The 16,835-nt window shown below is 49.9% G+C and overlaps 1 protein-coding gene across 3 annotated transcripts in view; it reads right to left on the bottom strand.

Moving 5' to 3' along the window:
* LOC139227820 (ankyrin repeat and SAM domain-containing protein 1A-like) overlaps positions 1 to 16,835 on the bottom strand; it is a 482,026-nt gene that overhangs the window by 272,844 nt on the left and 192,347 nt on the right. For all 3 annotated transcript variants that reach the window (XM_070858888.1, XM_070858889.1, XM_070858890.1), the window contains exon 9: positions 7,449 to 7,575. In XM_070858888.1, the coding sequence (XP_070714989.1) occupies positions 7,449 to 7,575 (127 nt within the window). The remainder of the gene's footprint in view (positions 1 to 7,448; positions 7,576 to 16,835) is intronic.

Below are 16,835 nucleotides of genomic sequence, written 5' to 3'. Positions count from 1 at the left end.
TGAGTATAGCCTATCCCAGGCAGTTCTAAAACATACTGTTCTTAAAAAAAAAACTGTCCCAAATACATTTAAAAAATTCAAAGCCTTTACTACTTGAGCCAGTTTGCTTCTCCCAGTCTGTGTGAAAATTAAAATCTCCTATTATAACCACATTGTTTCTGATACATGCCACCCTGATCTCTGTATTTTTACACCCGCCTCCGCCCCTACATCACTGTCAGGAGATTTGTTGACAACTCCCACCAGAGTCCTTCGTCCTTTACTGTTCCTTAGATTTACCCATACTGTTTCTACTGCCTGTTCACGCTAAATTACATCCTTTCATTCTATTGCTGTAATTGTGGATTGTATCAATATGGCTACAGAGGGCATTTTGCCCAAAACCTGGATGGAACGACTAGATGACTTTAAGCCAAGAAAATTGAATAACCTGATTCAGCAAGCAGTACAAGAAACAAAGAAAAGATGCAGTTGGATTAGTTCCTTTTACAGGATCTAAACTTTATGTTTAACGGAGATGCATTATGACAACTGAAAATAAAAGACTTTCAATTTTCAAAGAAATTTTTATCTAAATGATTTTTTAAAATCATTTTACGATCCTTCAGTCTCCTGTAAATCAATTTTTCAGAAAAGAATCTCAGTAAAGATACTTAGGGAAAGAATTGTGCATATAACTTCAATTTTTTAACTAACCACAACAAAACCACATATAATACAATAATTTTCAGCAGACAAACTTCTGCAAAAACAAGATTCTTAAATGTTTCTTTTTAAATGGACCAACATGCGCTAGTAAATCTAGTGACAAAGTAAAGGAATTCCTGTTCAGATGCTAATTATATCAATATTATTTTTTCCTGGGGAAGAGAGATGGGAAGGGAGAACGCAGCTTGAGGACTTCAACCACTTCCATCTCCATCTAAGGCTGGAATCCTAGGGGTCAAGTTTCGGGCCGCGCCTAGAACGGCGCAGCCCCGACATGGACGCCCGTTTATCGCGCCGAAGAGCATGACGAAAATCTACCTCGTAATTCTCGGGCTCCTTGCTGGTCCCTGGGAGCTCGGCGCGGCGCACAGACAGCAGTGGGGGGCGGAGCCACAGAGTCGTGCCGATTCTGCAAGTGGAGGGGGGGGGGGGGGGGGGCTAAGTCAAATGAGGGAACGTCGTGCCGACAGCCCTGCGCGGGCGCGTTGGAGCGCGCAGTAGCCCAGAAACATTGGCACTCGGCCATTTTTAAAGGAGCTTAAAGAAAAGTGCTGATTTGTCTCGTGGACCTTTGGAAAGGCTTGGGATTGAATTTTGGTGATTTTTTGGTGTCTGAAGGAGTGCTTTTAGCAGCACTGTTGAATAAATCACCTGCTGAAATCAGTAAGTGCTGCTTTTCGCTGCTAAACTTCCAGAGCAGGTGCTGCATAGGTGCATGCAAATTAAGGACTGTGTGTTTTGAAAATAAGAGTGTCAATTCAATACAGCAATGGAACAACGTCCACCAAGAACAAAGAATTTCTTGCATGAGGAAGGGGAGATATTAGTCAACGTCATTGAGCAGAGATGGCAGAAGCTAGATACCAGCAACAGAACTCGCATCAAAGTGCCACCTAAAGAAAAGAAGAAACGTTGGAACCAAGTTCCAAAAGATTACTGCGCAATGGTGCATACCATGAGATTTGGAACCAGTGTAAAAAGAAATTGCACGACCTTGGTCAAGTTGCTGGTGTAAGTAATATTTTCATTTTTTAATGTAATCGTAATTGTAACGTGACTATCTGCATGTCCCACCCCGCAGAAAGACGCACTCAGTAAAAAGTTATATTTTACTCTTTGCAGAAGAAATTGGCCCACAACAAAAGGGAAGCAACTTGAACAGGAGGGTAGCTGCTATGATGAGTCGTACATGGAGAAAAGCAATCAGTACAGCACAAGCTGGGCCCGCACGAGAGGAAGAGGGCAAGTCCTGATAATGCATCGTGGCCCTTCAAAATCAACCTGCTGCCTGGCCTGCTATGTGTGAGAGTACTCATGCCACCCATCCTGCCCCCTCCCTTGCTGTTAAACATTTGACTGTTCTGATCGAAGATGAAGATGAAGATGAAGAAGATGATGATCCTGAAGATACAGAACAAAAACCAATACAACCAGATGCGGACGATTCAGATTGGATGATGGCAGCGATGACTGAAATGTCTACAGGGGAGAGCTTCCAAATTAATGTTCATGAGCTCCCATTAAGGGGCATCAGAGTTTCAACCCCTTGCATAGGTTCTGGTTCCACCTTCCATGGTCTTGATTCAGACGTTGCGGGTCCCAGTGGTGCTGGTGATATAATGGAGCAGTTTACACCCATTCACCCACCATCCCAGCCCATGGCTCGCACTCGAGTGCTGTCGTCTGGAACACCGAGCGTCCCACCATCCGTGCCTTCCAGTGCAGTGGTGCCACGAGGCAGAGGAGAAGGAGATTGGAGACACGCTCTCCTGAGATGCAGCGTGCAACAGATGCGGCTCAGGTTGTGGCATTGGGTATGGAGACCAATGAGCTTACCCGATCACTCATCGGTAGCGTCAGTGCAGTGGGTGAAGGAAGAGCTGACGGTCCTGACGGGAGAAATAGCAGTAATGACACGGGAACTTAGGGAGAGAATGTCCGAGGGAGTGCAATCGACGGCACAGGCCCTCATGGAAGTAGAGTGTAAGGTGCAATAAGGCCACACAGCCCCGCCAATCAAATCACACCCCCATGAAGAAGTGAACATTCACTGAGATGTGGATGAGACATGGTTGCAGCCTTTCTTTGCTGCTTTTGTTCTTGTTCTTGATGTAGCTGTAGTAGCGTTTTTCAAATTGAAATTGTTTTGTAAGTTTTGTAACTTTACAACTTATAACTTAGGGTTTTTGAGCGATCTTATCGTGTAAACGCTCACATTTTGTATCTTATTTAATTTTGCACCTAAAAAGTGATCCTGAAGTCTAAGTGATCTTAAGAGTGTAAGATTTTTCACATTGAAATTGTTCTGTAACTTTACAAGTTTATAAGTGATCTTAAAGTTTTTAAGTGATCTTCAAGTCATATTAAAAAGTAAAGTTTGATACAACAAATATTTTATTAGTGACATTAACTTTTCAATAAAATATTTTTTCATTAAAACTGATTCATCTTCCATTAACACAACACAACGTAGGAACAACTCCAAAGAATAAACATGTCCATGCGCAACAGTGGTCGCAGAGCCCTCAGGCATCAGTAATTGAAGTGTTCACGGATGAGCTGCTGGCGCAGGGCTCGAGCAATCTTTAAAGGGCACGATGGGTGGCCCTCCTCCGACCTCGTGCTCCGGCATCAGGCACTTGTATGCTTTCATGATCGTCGTCATCATCCACATCCTGCTCTTCCAAAATACTATCAGGCACTGGACCCTCACGTGGGTCTTCTGGTTCCATTACCCGCTCCTGCTGCCTCATGATGGCTAAGTTATGGAGCATGCAGCACAAAGAAGTGAAGTGACCGACAATCTGAGGAGAGTATTGCAAGTTGTCTCCGGAATGGTCCAGGCATCGGAAACGCTGTTTCAATATGCCAATGGTCCTCTCAATGATGCTGCGTGTTGCAATGTGCACCATGTTGTATTGACGGTCAGCTTTTGTCCGTGTCACGCGTAGGGGCATCATGAGCCAGGTGGTCAGGCCGTACCCTTTGTCTCCCAGTAGCCAGCTCTGCCCTTCTGGCTGCTGCTCAAACATGTCAGATATAACGCTGTCGTGTAGGATGAACGCATCATGGGTGCTGCCAAGGTATCTCGCATCGACTGACATGATGCGCTGCTTGTCGTCACACATTGATGGAGTGGAAACCTTTTCTATTCCTGTACTGCTCGGAATCCTCCACAGGTGCTCGCAAGGCTATGTGGGTACAATCAATGCAGCCCTGTACCTTTGGGAAGTCAGCAATCCTGAAGAAGCCCACAGCCCTTTCATGGATCGCTTGTGAGGTCACTGGGAAATTGATAGTCATTCCTCCAAACGCAGGCATGTATTGCACGTTGAGAGATGGCGCACACATCTCCAGTTGTAGACTGAAATGATCCCGAGGCATAGAAGGCAAGTGCAGCTGTTACCTTCACTTCAACAGACAAGGCAGTTGGCGTTCTGCTTCTGGGCTGCAAATCTGCTCTCAGCATATCACAGATCTCAACGACAACTTCTCTGCGGAAATGCAGCCTTTTGACACAATCAGCCTTGCTCATGTCCAGGTACGAGCGTCTGGCTCGATATTGCCGACGTGGGTAAGGTCTCCTGCCCATCAGCCTATGGGCTATGACGTTCCTGGTGCGGTGAGCTCTAATCAATTCTCTCCTATGCAGTGAATTGCTGGCGAACCATTGCATAATCCGTGGTGTTGACAATGCAGCACCCATTCTGCAATTACAAATTTAAGTTTCAAACTGGCTATCTGGCCGCCTCTCCCTGTCCCGTGGCCGAATGGCCTCAGCCTCCCTCGCAGCTCGAAGGCTGCTTGCTGTGTCTTCGATCGCCATCAGCCACTGCCGCCGCCCCTATCCCATGGCCGAATAGCCTCAGCCTCCCTCGCAGCTCGAAGACTGCTTGCTGTGTCTTCGGGCTGCCGTCAGCCACTGCCGCCGCCCCTATCCCGTGGCCGAATGGCCTCAGTTACCCTCGCAGCTCGAAGGCTGCTTGCTGTGTCTTTGGCTGCCGTCGAGCCACTGACGACGCCCCCTCTCCTACATGGAAGGAAGGCCTGCCTGAAGCACCGCAGCTCGAAGGCTGCTTGCTGCCGTTGTTGGGCTGCCGTCGAGTCACTGACGCCGCCCCTCTTAAATACACGGAAGGCCTGCCTGAAGCACCGCAGCTCGAAGGCTGCTGCTGCTTCACACAGGTAGGAATATTCAATATTTTTGTATTTGCTTTGTTTATAATTTTTTATTCAGATTGGCTCTTTATTTGTATAAGTAATACTGTTGAATGCTTGTAAAATGTAATTACTTCCCTTTCCCCCCCTCCCCACCTCATTCCCTACGCCTGATTTGTAATCTACACCTGATTTCTAAAGTGTAGGCAAGGTTTTTCTGAGTGTACACAAATCTACACTTACTCCATTCTAAGTTAGTTTGGAGTAAGTTTTCACTGCCTAAACTGGCGTAAGTGGTCGGACAAGGCCGCTTTTGAAAAAAAAAAAGCTGTTCCAAAATGAAACTGTTCTAACTGACTAGAACTGGAGCAAACTAAATGCCGAGAATTGCAATTTCTAAGATACTTCATTCTAAACCAGTTGCTCAAAAAAAATTGGAGCAACTCAGACCGAAACTTGACCCCCTAGTCTTTGAAAACATCTTAATCCATGGGAGCCTGGTTTGAAACATTAGGAAGGCTGGATGGATTCTATGTACTTTACAAACTAGCCAATCACGTGTAGCCTTGCTCATGGTACATGGGGAAATGGGGTAGGGCAGAATGTGCACGGCTCGCAGTAGCATTAGCAACTTCCTGGCCTTCTGACTAACCTGATAATATTTAGAATCTATTTCCTTCTTGTTCAATGTGTTACAAGTCCCTTCCTGGCTGTTTACTTTTCCCTCCTCTACTGAGTTTTGCCTTGCTCCTCTCTCTCGGTGGTGTGCTTTCGCAGTTCATGCTTGCCTCCAGTCACAGTTTTCTTACCCCACTCCCCCCTCCCCTCCACACTCTGCATTTCAATTGTGGTGGTGTGCAGGAAGGGATCAGAATTGTGTAAATGGGAAGACTGGCCGTGTGGTCAAGCAGGTGAGGAACAAGAACTGCAACAGTCTGGATAGGCAGAATGGGGGACCAGGAGTCTGAGCAGGTACTGAAGGAGTTTTGAAACATCAGGCATGCATGTGCAATTGGGCTGCATTGTTAGGAAAAGAAACGGGCAAAACAGCCCTGTTTAAAAATTGAAGTTGGAATCTAGAATCCTAGGCATCCAAGACACAGGTGGACCTGTGGAAGTAATCTGCATTGTTTGAATGTGGAATATTATACAGGGAATTCTATGGATGACTTTAGCGATTGTAGGTTGAATAATTAAATCTTTTTTGCGTGTTGAGTGGTAACGGTCATTCACTGGCTCTCTATTCATCTCAACCATAAATAAAATAGCAGCTGCAGCCACTTAAAAAAAGAAACAAATTCAGCAATGCAATTGGTAGAAATTCCAGCCTTTCAGAGTTGCTTTTCTGTGAGTTTCTATGAGACCTACTTTTCAGCAAATCAGAATGTATAAAAGTTAGTTAGCCAATGAAAAAAGTAGGACTTCATTTTTTTGGCTATAGAAGGACTTGAGGTGTGCTGTATGCAGATATACAGAAGTTCATACTCAAATGTTAAAATGCTGGAAAGGATGGGGAGTTAATTTTCCTGCGAAACTTGTATGTGAAGCAATTTATCGGCAGATTTATAATCCATGCCATAATCAATGTTGTTATGATGACAGGGCTCAATGAATGCTATCTCCCGATATTCAACAATATATTTATTTTTTTATTTTTCAAGATCTTTTGTTTCATTTTGAAAGCTGAGAAAATACACAAATGCTTAAATTCATGATGGCCAGCGGCTATTTTTATGTACGTACTGAATAAATGTGAACCCAATAGTGGTGTCTAGAAAAGGCAGCATCTGGTACATGTGACAAGAGATGCGGACAACACAATAAATCATAATATTAAACGACACGGCATGAGCTAGTCTCACATGAATAATGTGTTTAATTTGGTATATAAATTACTATTGATTCTAGATAACATGACTAGTCTCCATCAGAATTTTCTCATCTTTATCTATTTGTCAGTTACTCCCCAATGCAAACCATCAACCTTGCATGACACAGGAACAAAATGTTATGCTGTCGTATCACATCTGTAACCATATATTCATGTGGAAAGTTCATTTCAGGAAAATACCTTCTTTAATGATTTCTGAACAGTGATCATCATTTACATACTCTCATTCCAAAAGGTAAAATAGCCTCCATATTAAAATTGAAGCTCAATGCAAATATATAATTCTGTCTTTTTGTGCATTAGCATTTTGTTGGGAGTTGTAGCAATCTAAGCATACCTTTGAACTTCAAGTCATGTGTTCCATATTTTGGAGCGTTCCTGAATATTACAGGAATTGTTTTCCCCATATGTAGAGATAATTGTAAATTAGTAATCATCGACAGAAACAAAAAGAGTGTGGTGTCTATCCTAATATCCCATCAATAGCCTATTGATACATAGTGGTTTTAAAACTGTGATAGCATAAAAATGAATTAAGCTTTACAGCCAGAATTCAGCCACCATCTTTAGGAACACACCAAGCTTCATAAGCCAACCATTTTCAATTCCCAAGTTAATTTCAGAAGTGGCGCTTACAGATTAACATTAAACGCCTTTTCCTCTATATAATGTACAAATATCAACACAATACCTGTAGTCTCTGCTTTATGTTGGGACACGTCCAAAGTGGTTAGCTTCTTTGTTTCCGCGGTCAGGAGAAGTTCATAGGGATTCTCATCTTCCTCGAGTTCATCTGGAGTCTCCCTCACATCTGAATCCTGAGAAAAAGCAATCACCCTCACATTAAGCTCAAGAGAGAAGCCAATATTGAGAATCCTGAAATATACCTCTCTGTTACTGCCACAAGACATCTTATTTTAAAATTCACCAATAATGAAAAGCTCAACTGGAAATTAAATTGAAACAACATGGAATCCATGTAATTTATGTGATGATTTCATGTAACTTTTTTCCCTTCATCATCTCTCTGCTCAAAGTCAGAGTTTAGTTAGTCTGCACATCTTACACTCCTCCATATATTTTAAAATTGCACATTACTTGTTTTAAGCAAATATGATATCCCAGCAATTTAAAGGAATAGGAACTTACATAGACACCATCACGGTTGGAAGGACGGAGAGAAAGTAATCAAATAAATAAATTAAAGGTACCGATCGAAGTCCTGAATATTGTTAGGGGAGACCCAAGGGAGACAAGGTATCCCCACAATCTGAAGGTCCTGGGAAAGAATTAAATTGGAATGGGGGACTGTGCAACAAGTCTGATTTTACCAGAGTGAAGATATAGGAAAGAGAGAAAAGGAGTAACATGACTTAGTAAAAGCTGCGGGACAAGAGAGGGATGTTTCGAGCAATACCAACTGATACAGATAGATTAGAATGGTTACAATAGTGAGTAAAGAAAACGGAGAGAAATGCCAGAACGCAGGTGTAAGTTCAGAGGTACACAGCGCGAAGATGATATATCAGCTTTTTTTTCAGAAGAGCAAAGAACCACTATATGGATAATGGGGATGAGGAGGATGATTCACAGAAGGAGAATATAGGACCTACATGGGTAGCAAATGAATATGAATATCAAAATAGACTTTAAATACAAAATCAAATGCATGCCATGCCCTCTGCCCTCCCCCCCACCCCCCCCCAAGACCACCACTATCATTGCTCAGGAGAATAATGCTACTACTTTGCTATTAGCTGCTTCCGGCAGTCAGCTAAAAAACAAAATCCCAATGCCCTTGATTATTTCCAATGACATTCAATCCTATGACACATGAGTACAAGCGAGATATGTTTACACATCAGTTCATCTGAATATTGTAATCACAATCTCAAAGGTACAAAGATTGCAAAATGTTCCTAGAAAATAAATTTATATTAATGAGTTGGCCTGCAGTGAAACAGCTGTGAAAGCAGCAAGGGTACGGTAACTTTGACTGCACATTGTTTCAGTCTCCAGAGACAACTGTTGAATTGATCCTTATTCGCTTGAAAATATATTCAGGTTTTAGAGCATGTGTTCAGTAGATTTTAACATCCCCGTTTTAAGTATCATTTGGATTTATTGGCCTTATTTCATAGCGTGTTCATTCACACTAACATTTAATTTCAGCCGCAACAGCTCTTACTGAATCCCAGCTGCAAAAAAAATCAGTTCACAGGAGGTCACCTTCACCAAAACAAACCAGTAATAAAGCTTCTCAACCCCTGGCCAGGGGTCAAAATACCAGCTTCTCTCTTATTGGATCATTACATTTGTACAGATGAGTAAGAAATTATAAACTCGCATTAGATGTGACGTGTCAAAATGTTGGCTGGGATTCAAATCTATATTCTCTGTGATTATGTAATTAAACAGAAAAAAATGCAAAAAACTAAACTTAGGAGAATTATTCAATAATTTTTACGGTTTCAGAATTGAATTAGATCATAGAAGCATAGAAATTTACAGCACAGAAGGAGGCCATTCAGCCCATCGTGTTCGTACCAGCCAACAAAGAGCTATCCAGCTGAATCCCACTTTCCAGCTCTTGGTCTGTAGCCTTGTAAGTTACGGCACTTCAACTGTATATTCAAGTACTTTTTAAAATATGGCGAGGGCTTCTACCTCTCTACCACCCTTTCAGGCAGCGAGATCCAGACCCCACCACCCCGAGTGAAAACATTTCCCCTCAAATCCCCTCTAAACCTCCTCTCAATCACTTTAAATCTATGCCCCCTGGTTGTTGACACCTCTTAAGGGAAATAGATCCTTCCTATCCACTCTATCTCGGCCCCTCATAATTTTATGCACCTCAATAAGGTCTCCCCTCAGCCTCCTCTGTTCCAAAGAAGCCAAAGCCAGCCATTCGAATCTTTCCTCGTAGCTAAAATTCTCTGGTCCAGGCAACATCCTCGTAAATCTCCTCTGTAACCTCTCTAGTGCAATCACATCTTTCCTGTAATGTGGTGACCAGAACTGCACACTTACTCGAGCTGTGGCCTAACAAGTGTTTTATAAAGTTCAAGTGTAACCTCCCTGCTTTTATATTCTATGCCTCAGCTAATAAAGGCAAGTATCTCCTATGCCTCCTTAACCACCTTATCTCCCTGTTCTGCTACCTTCAGGGATCTGTGGACATGCATTTCAAGGTCCATCTGTTCCTCTACACTTCAGTGTCCTACCATTTATTAAGTATTCCCTTGCCTTGTACTTGAACTTTTGATATAGTTGCTATATCTTAAATCTGTTTTCAGCATTTTCTTTCATGCAGATTTATAGAAATGTATACAACCATAGAATACTTCCTCAATTGCAGCTTAATGGGCTCAAATTTGGCTCCTGCCATTTTTCGGCACACTCATCCTACTTGTTCCGCTTTTCTAGGATGAGAAGTGCGCTGGAAAAAATCCTCCCGACTTTGCACGCTGTCCAGCCTCTCCCAGGTCCTCATGTAGTGTGGCCAGTCGATTTGGGGGGGGGGGGGGGGCGGAGCTAGGGCCCTGCACGAAAAACAGTTCTGGCAGCTGTCCGCATGCACATTAGAGCTTTCGCGCATGCGCAGTAACTCCTGCCAATGATGCGTGCTGCAGCGTGGGACCTAATGCGCCCCCTGCCCCATCCCAGGCCGAGTGGCCAGTCACACAGGCCGGCCCACTGCCTTCCCGGGCTAAGGCTACAACAAACAGGTTGGTGCGGGGAGAGGTTTGATCTGGCAGGAAATGAGGGGGTGGGAGGAGAGAGGGGAGAGGAGTTTAGGTCTGGGGGTGGCTGGGGAGGGGGGAAAAGTGATAACTGTGTAGCGAATAATTTTAATGAGCTTACTCAAGACTTTCCTTAACCCTGTTGATGAAAATACTTTCCTACATAAGAACATAAGAATTACGAGGAGGTACTTTTATTTTTTATTTGGATATTTTGAAAAAATTATGTAAATATCTTTTGTCTCTGCTTATTTTATTTTTGTACTTTAAGCTTCCATTAATGCTTCTGTTGTATAGTAAATTAACTTCGCGAAGTTTGTCATATGATGTCCTGTATAGCTGTGTGATCCTATTCACATTCTTTAGCCAAGTCAGTAGTACCTACCTACGCTGATTTCTTAACTCACTGCAAGGGTTTTCTGTGTGGCCACATACACTGGCCTAGTTTGGAGTAACTATTAGCTGATTGTCCAAGGTGGCCTAAATGGCCAAAATGGGAGTAGATGGCTGATAACTCCCCCTTTTGAAAAAAACTAAACTAAACTAAAAAAAATCCTAACTAACTCACTTACACTGGCGCAAATTGAATGTACAAAATGGAGATTTTTAAGATACTCCAGAAAAATCAAGTTGCTCAAAGAAAAAACGGAGCAACTCCTGGGCAATTTTGAGCCCAGTTTCTCTTACAAATGCATTTCGAAGGGGTTGAGTCATCTACAGATGGATAAATTACAGTATTCTGTGTCCTAAGGACATAACACTAGTATTGGCAACATCCTTTATGCCATATATCAGCTCAACTCCATTCACAGGTCCTGTTGTAATCAGCCCATCGTTCAATCTTTCACTGTCCCTTTGGACCATCTTCATTCTACCTGTTATCAGACAAGAATATGTTTGGCCAATCTCCGTTGTCCCTGTTTAACCCAAATTAGAGCAAGTCACCTTGTCCTGCAGAAACCAGGTGGAACAGGAGTTAAGATGGAGCTGTTTTTCCCGCTCCAATATCACCCCGCGGCAGTTGAGGAGTCCATCCGAGTCAGGCGACGTCTCAGCAATATATGCGAATTGAGGCCACGTCGTTCTGATAGAACCCCGAGACAATTTTAACATCCTACTGGCCAACCAACCAGTGGAAGCTGCTGGACATCCAGCAGAGGTCCCAAAAGATAAGAAAATTACTTCGCAATGTGGTGCCAGGAGGAGCATAGGAACAGGAGTAGGCTGTTCAGTCCTTCAAACCTGTTCCGCCATGCAATTAGATCATGGCTGATCTTTACCAATCCATTTACCCACCTTGATTCCATATCCGTTCCATACTTAACAAAAATCAAACTCAGTTTTGTAACTTTCAACTGACCTAGCCTCAACAGCTTTTTGAGGAAAGAGTTCTAGAGCAGGAATGCTTCCCCCAGGACCCACAAGAATCTGGGCCTCTAGGTGCCAGGCTCTCAGTCCTCTTCCGACAACAGAACCCTGCCGAACTCCCCTCTGTGACTTACTGAGTGCCAGTGGGCAACCTGCAGGCTGCCTGATATTCACCTGCCAGTAGTCAGCCAACTACATCTTTACGTCCTTTTCAGGTGAGCAGCTGGTCGGCGAGATGTTAATGGGCCCTGCAAAATCGGCTAGGCCTCCTATGTAGCCTCCAGGATGGGATGTTCGATGGCTCAGATTTCTGCCCGGTAGTTAAAATCCATGCTATTGGTTTCATATTCTCCAAATATATAAAAGCAGTCACCCTCACAAAGCAAACATCAACTTCTATATTTAGTTATTTATCATGCAACTGCCAATATATTTTCACAACCTCTTGTGCGTCACTGCAAAATTTTACAACACTGCCATGTGATTTCTATCACATTGACCTTCTCATTAACAACCTGGCACTTATATTCTGTACTGTCAGTTTTTGCACATATGATGTTTTGTATTCATGCCAAGATAACATCACCGGCAAAGTGAAAGTCATTGAATTGTTCCTTGTAATGCCACTTTATTTCCCAACTGGTTCCCACAGTGTTCGGCATATAATATATTCCTACACTTAAAAACAACAGGATGCATCCTGGACACCTGTGTGACAAAAATTGTGCATTTTTGCCTATGGTGAATGACAGTATTGATTTCTTTCATAGCACATATGGGGTTGAAGATCAGGTTCATTCACATAAAATGGAATGTCTTATGCTGATACATATTGAGGTATTACTGTCCTAGTCAATTATGCAGGGAGGAGGGGGGGGGGCTTAACTTGTTCAATTCAATACAGAAATGTTGTGGTTTTGTCGGAATATAATTTTAATTGTCTGATCTTCTTGACTAAATGCGTTGTTCTGTTCATTTTTTTTCTCCAAGTATTATTCAGGGATCCTGTGTCCGATTGATTTACATTCCAATTTAGGGTAGCGATGTGACTGTAATTTTCTATCTTATGATGGACAATTAAGCTTCTATCTACTGCAAATCTGCACATGTTGGGCCCAAGTTTCGAGCCGCGCCTATAACGGCGCAGTCCTGACCTGGACGCCCGTTTTTCGCGCCACAAGGTGCGCCGAAAAAAAACTTCCAGATTCTCCAGCTCCCTGCAGGTCGTTTGCAGCTCGCGCAGCGCAGCAGGAGCTGGAGGGGGCGGAGCCAGGTCCCTGCGCTGAAAACAGTGCCAGGACCTCGGCACATGCGCGCTACAGTGGGCGTGCATGTGCAGTAGCTCCAGGCGCCCAAAACTGTGTGGGAGGGGCCGAAGCACGCAGCCCCTAGCCCTGCAAGAATGGCCTCACTGGGGCTGCGTGAATAAGGCTCCTCCTACCTCCCGACCCGACTCCCGTTTCCCGCCTTCGGACCGGACCCAACACGACACCCCCCCTCCGCTCTCTCCCCCTCCCGACCCGACAGCCCCCCCACCCTCCTCCCACTCCACTCCCCCACCCCGCCTCATACTCTCCTCCCCTCCCCTCCCCCCGACTCCCACTCCTCCCTCCACTCTTCGCCCCCCCCCTCCCCCCACTCTCCCCTCCCCCCACTCCCACTCTCCTCCCCCCCGACTCCCACTCTTCACCCCAACCCCCCTCCCACTCTTTCCCCCCCTCCTCCCACTCTTCCCCCCCTGCCACCGATTCCCACTCCCCCCCCCCCCACCGATTCCCACACCCCCCCCCACCGATTCCCACTCCCCCCCAACTCTTCCTCCTCCCCCCCCCCCCCGACTCCCACTCTCCCCTTCCCCCCCCCCCGACTCCCACTCTCCTCCTCCTCCCCCCCCACGACTCCCACTCTCCTCCTCCGCCCCCCCCCCCGACTCCCACTCTCCTCCTCCCCCCCCCCCCCGACTCCCACTCTCCTCCTCCTCCCCCCCCCCCCCCCGACTCCCACTCTCCACCTCCCCCCACCCCCCGACTCCACTCTCCTCCTCCCCCCACCCCCCCGACTCCCACTCTCCTCCTCCGCCCCCCCCCCCCGACTCCCACTCTCCTCCTCCCCCCCCCCCCCGACTCCCACTCTCCTCCTCCCCCCCCCCCCCGACTCCCACTCTCCTCCTCCCCCCACCCGACTCCCACTCTCCTCCTCCCCCCACCCCCCGACTCCCACTCTCCTCCTCCTCCTCCCCCCTCCCCCCGACTCCCACTCTCCTCCTCCACCCCCACCCCACCCCCCGACTCCCACTCTCCTCCCCCACCCCCCGACTCCCACTCTCCTCCTCCTCCTCCCCCCTCCCCCCGACTCCCACTCTCCTCCTCCACCCCCACCCCCACCCCCCGACTCCCACTCTCCTCCTCCACCCCCCGACTCCCACTCTCCTCCTCCACCCCCACCCCCCGACTCCCACTCTCCTCCTCCACCCCCACCCCCCGACTCCCACTCTCCTCCTCCACCCCCACCCCCGACTCCCACTCTCCTCCTCCCCCCCCCCCCCCGACTCCCACTCTCCTCCTCCCCCCCCCCGACTCCCACTCTCCTCCCCGCCCCCCCACCCCCGGACTCCCACTCTCCTCCTCCACCCACCCCCCCGACTCCCACTCTCTCTCCCCCGTCCCCAGTCTCTCTCCCCCGCCCCACCCCCCGACTCCCACTCTCTCTCCCGCCCCCCCCCTACTCCCACTCTCTCTCCCCGCCCCCCCCCCCCGACTCCCACTCTCTCCCCGCCCCCCCCCCGACTCCCACTCTCTCCCCGCCCCGCCCCCCCGACTCCCACTCTCTCTCTCCCCCGCCCCCCCCCCCCCCCCAACTCCCACTCTCTCTTCACCCCCCCCCTCGACTCCCACTCTCTCCCCCCCCCCCACTCTCTCCCTCTCCCCCCCCCACTCTCTCCCCTCCCCCCCCCCACTCTCCTCCCCCCCCCACTCTCTCTCCACCCCCCCCCCGACTCCCACTCTCTCCCCTCCCCCCCCCCCCCCGACTCCCACTCTCTCCCCTCCCCCCCCCGACTCCCACTCTCTCTCCACCCCCCCCCCCCGACTCCCACTCTCTCCCCTCCCCCCCCCCCCCGACTCCCACTCTCTCCCCTCCCCCCCCGACTCCCACTCTCTCTCCCCCCCCCCTACCCCGACTCCCACTCTCTCTCCCCCCCCTACCCCGACTCCCACTCTCTCTACCCCCCCCCCCGACTCCCACTCTCTCTACCCCCCCCCCGACTCCCACTCTCTTCCCCCCCCCCCACCCCCCGACTCCCACTCACCTCGTCTCCCCCCCCCCCGCCGACTCCCACCTCTCCCCCTCTCCAACTCCCACCTCTCCCCCGACTCCCACCTCTCCCCCCTCCCCCGACTCCCACTCTCCTCCTCCTCCCCCGACTCCCACTCTCCTCCTCCCCCCGCCCCCTCTCCTCCTCCTCCCCCGCCCCCTCTCCTCCTTCCCCCCCCCGACACCCACTCTCCTCGCCCCCACCCCCCCCGACTCCCACTCTCTCTCCCCCGTCCCCACTCTCTCTCCCCCGCCCGCCCCCCCGACTCCCACTCTCTCTCCCCCGCCCCCCCGACTCCCACTCTCTCCCCCGCGCCCCCCCCCCCCCGACTCCCACTCTCTCCCCCGCCTCCCACTCTCTCCCCGCCTCCCACTCTCTTCCCCCCCCCCCCGACTCCCACTCTCTTCCCACCCCCCGACTCCCACTCTCTTCCCACCCCCCCGACTCCCACTCTCTTCCCACCCCCCGACTCCCACTCTCTCTCCCCCCGCCCCCCCGACTCCCACTCTCTCCCCCCCCCGACTCCCACTCTCTCTCCCCCGCCTCCCCCCGACTCCCACTCTCTCTCCCCCGCCTCCCCCCGACTCCCACTCTCTCTCCCCCCCCCCCCGACTCACACTCTCTCTCCCCCCCCCCCCCCCCGACTCAGACTCTCTCCCCCCGACTCCCACTCTCTCTCCTCCCCTCCCCCCCCCCCCCCCCCGACTCCCACTCTCTCTCCCCACCCCCCCCCCGACTCCCACCCTCCTCCTCCTCCCCCGACTCCCACTCTCCTCCTCCTCCCCCCGCCCCCGACTCCCACTCTCCTCCTCCTCCCCCCGCCCCCTCGACTCCCACTCTCCTCCTCCTCCCCCCGCCCCCTCTCCTCCTCCCCCCCCCCGACTCCCACTCTCCTCGCCCCTCGCCCCCCACCGACTCCCACTCTCTCTCCACCCCCCCACTCCCACCTTCCCCCCCGACTCCCACTCTCTCTCTCTCCCCGCCCCCCCCCCGACTCCCACGCTCTCTCCCCGCCCCCCCCCCCGACTCCCACTCTCTCTCCCCGCCCCCCCCCCGACTCCCACTCTCTCTCCCCGCCCCCCCCCGACTCCCACGCTCTCTCCCCCCCCCCCCCCGACTCCCACTCTCCTCCTCCCCCCACCCCCCGACTCCCACTCTCCTCCTCCCCCCCCCCCCCCGACTCCCACTCTCCTCCTCCCCCCCCCCCCGACTCCCACTCTCCTCCTCCCCCCCCCCCCCGACTCCCACTCCTCCTCCTCCCCCCTCACCCCCCTCCCCCCGACTCCCACTCTCCTCCTCCACCCCCACCCCCACCCCCCGACTCCCACTCTCCTCCTCCACCCCCCGACTCCCACTCTCCTCCTCCTCCCCCCTCCCCCCGACTCCCACTCTCCTCCTCCACCCCCACCCCCCGACTCCCACTCTCCTCCTCCACCCCCACCCCCCGACTCCCACTCTCCTCCTCCACCCCACCCCCCGACTCCCACTCTCCTCCTCCACCCCCACCCCCCGACTCCCACTCTCCTCCTCCACCCCCACCCCCCGACTCCCACTCTCCTCCTCCACCCCCACCCCCCGACTCCCACTCTCCTCCTCCACCCCCCCCCGACTCCCACTCTCCTCCTCCACCCCCCACCCCCCGACTCCCACTCTC

This window comes from Pristiophorus japonicus, chromosome 17, assembly GCF_044704955.1.
Source record: "Pristiophorus japonicus isolate sPriJap1 chromosome 17, sPriJap1.hap1, whole genome shotgun sequence".
NCBI classification, from domain to species: domain Eukaryota; kingdom Metazoa; phylum Chordata; class Chondrichthyes; family Pristiophoridae; genus Pristiophorus; species Pristiophorus japonicus.
This window is presented reverse-complemented; position numbering and strand designations above follow the sequence as displayed.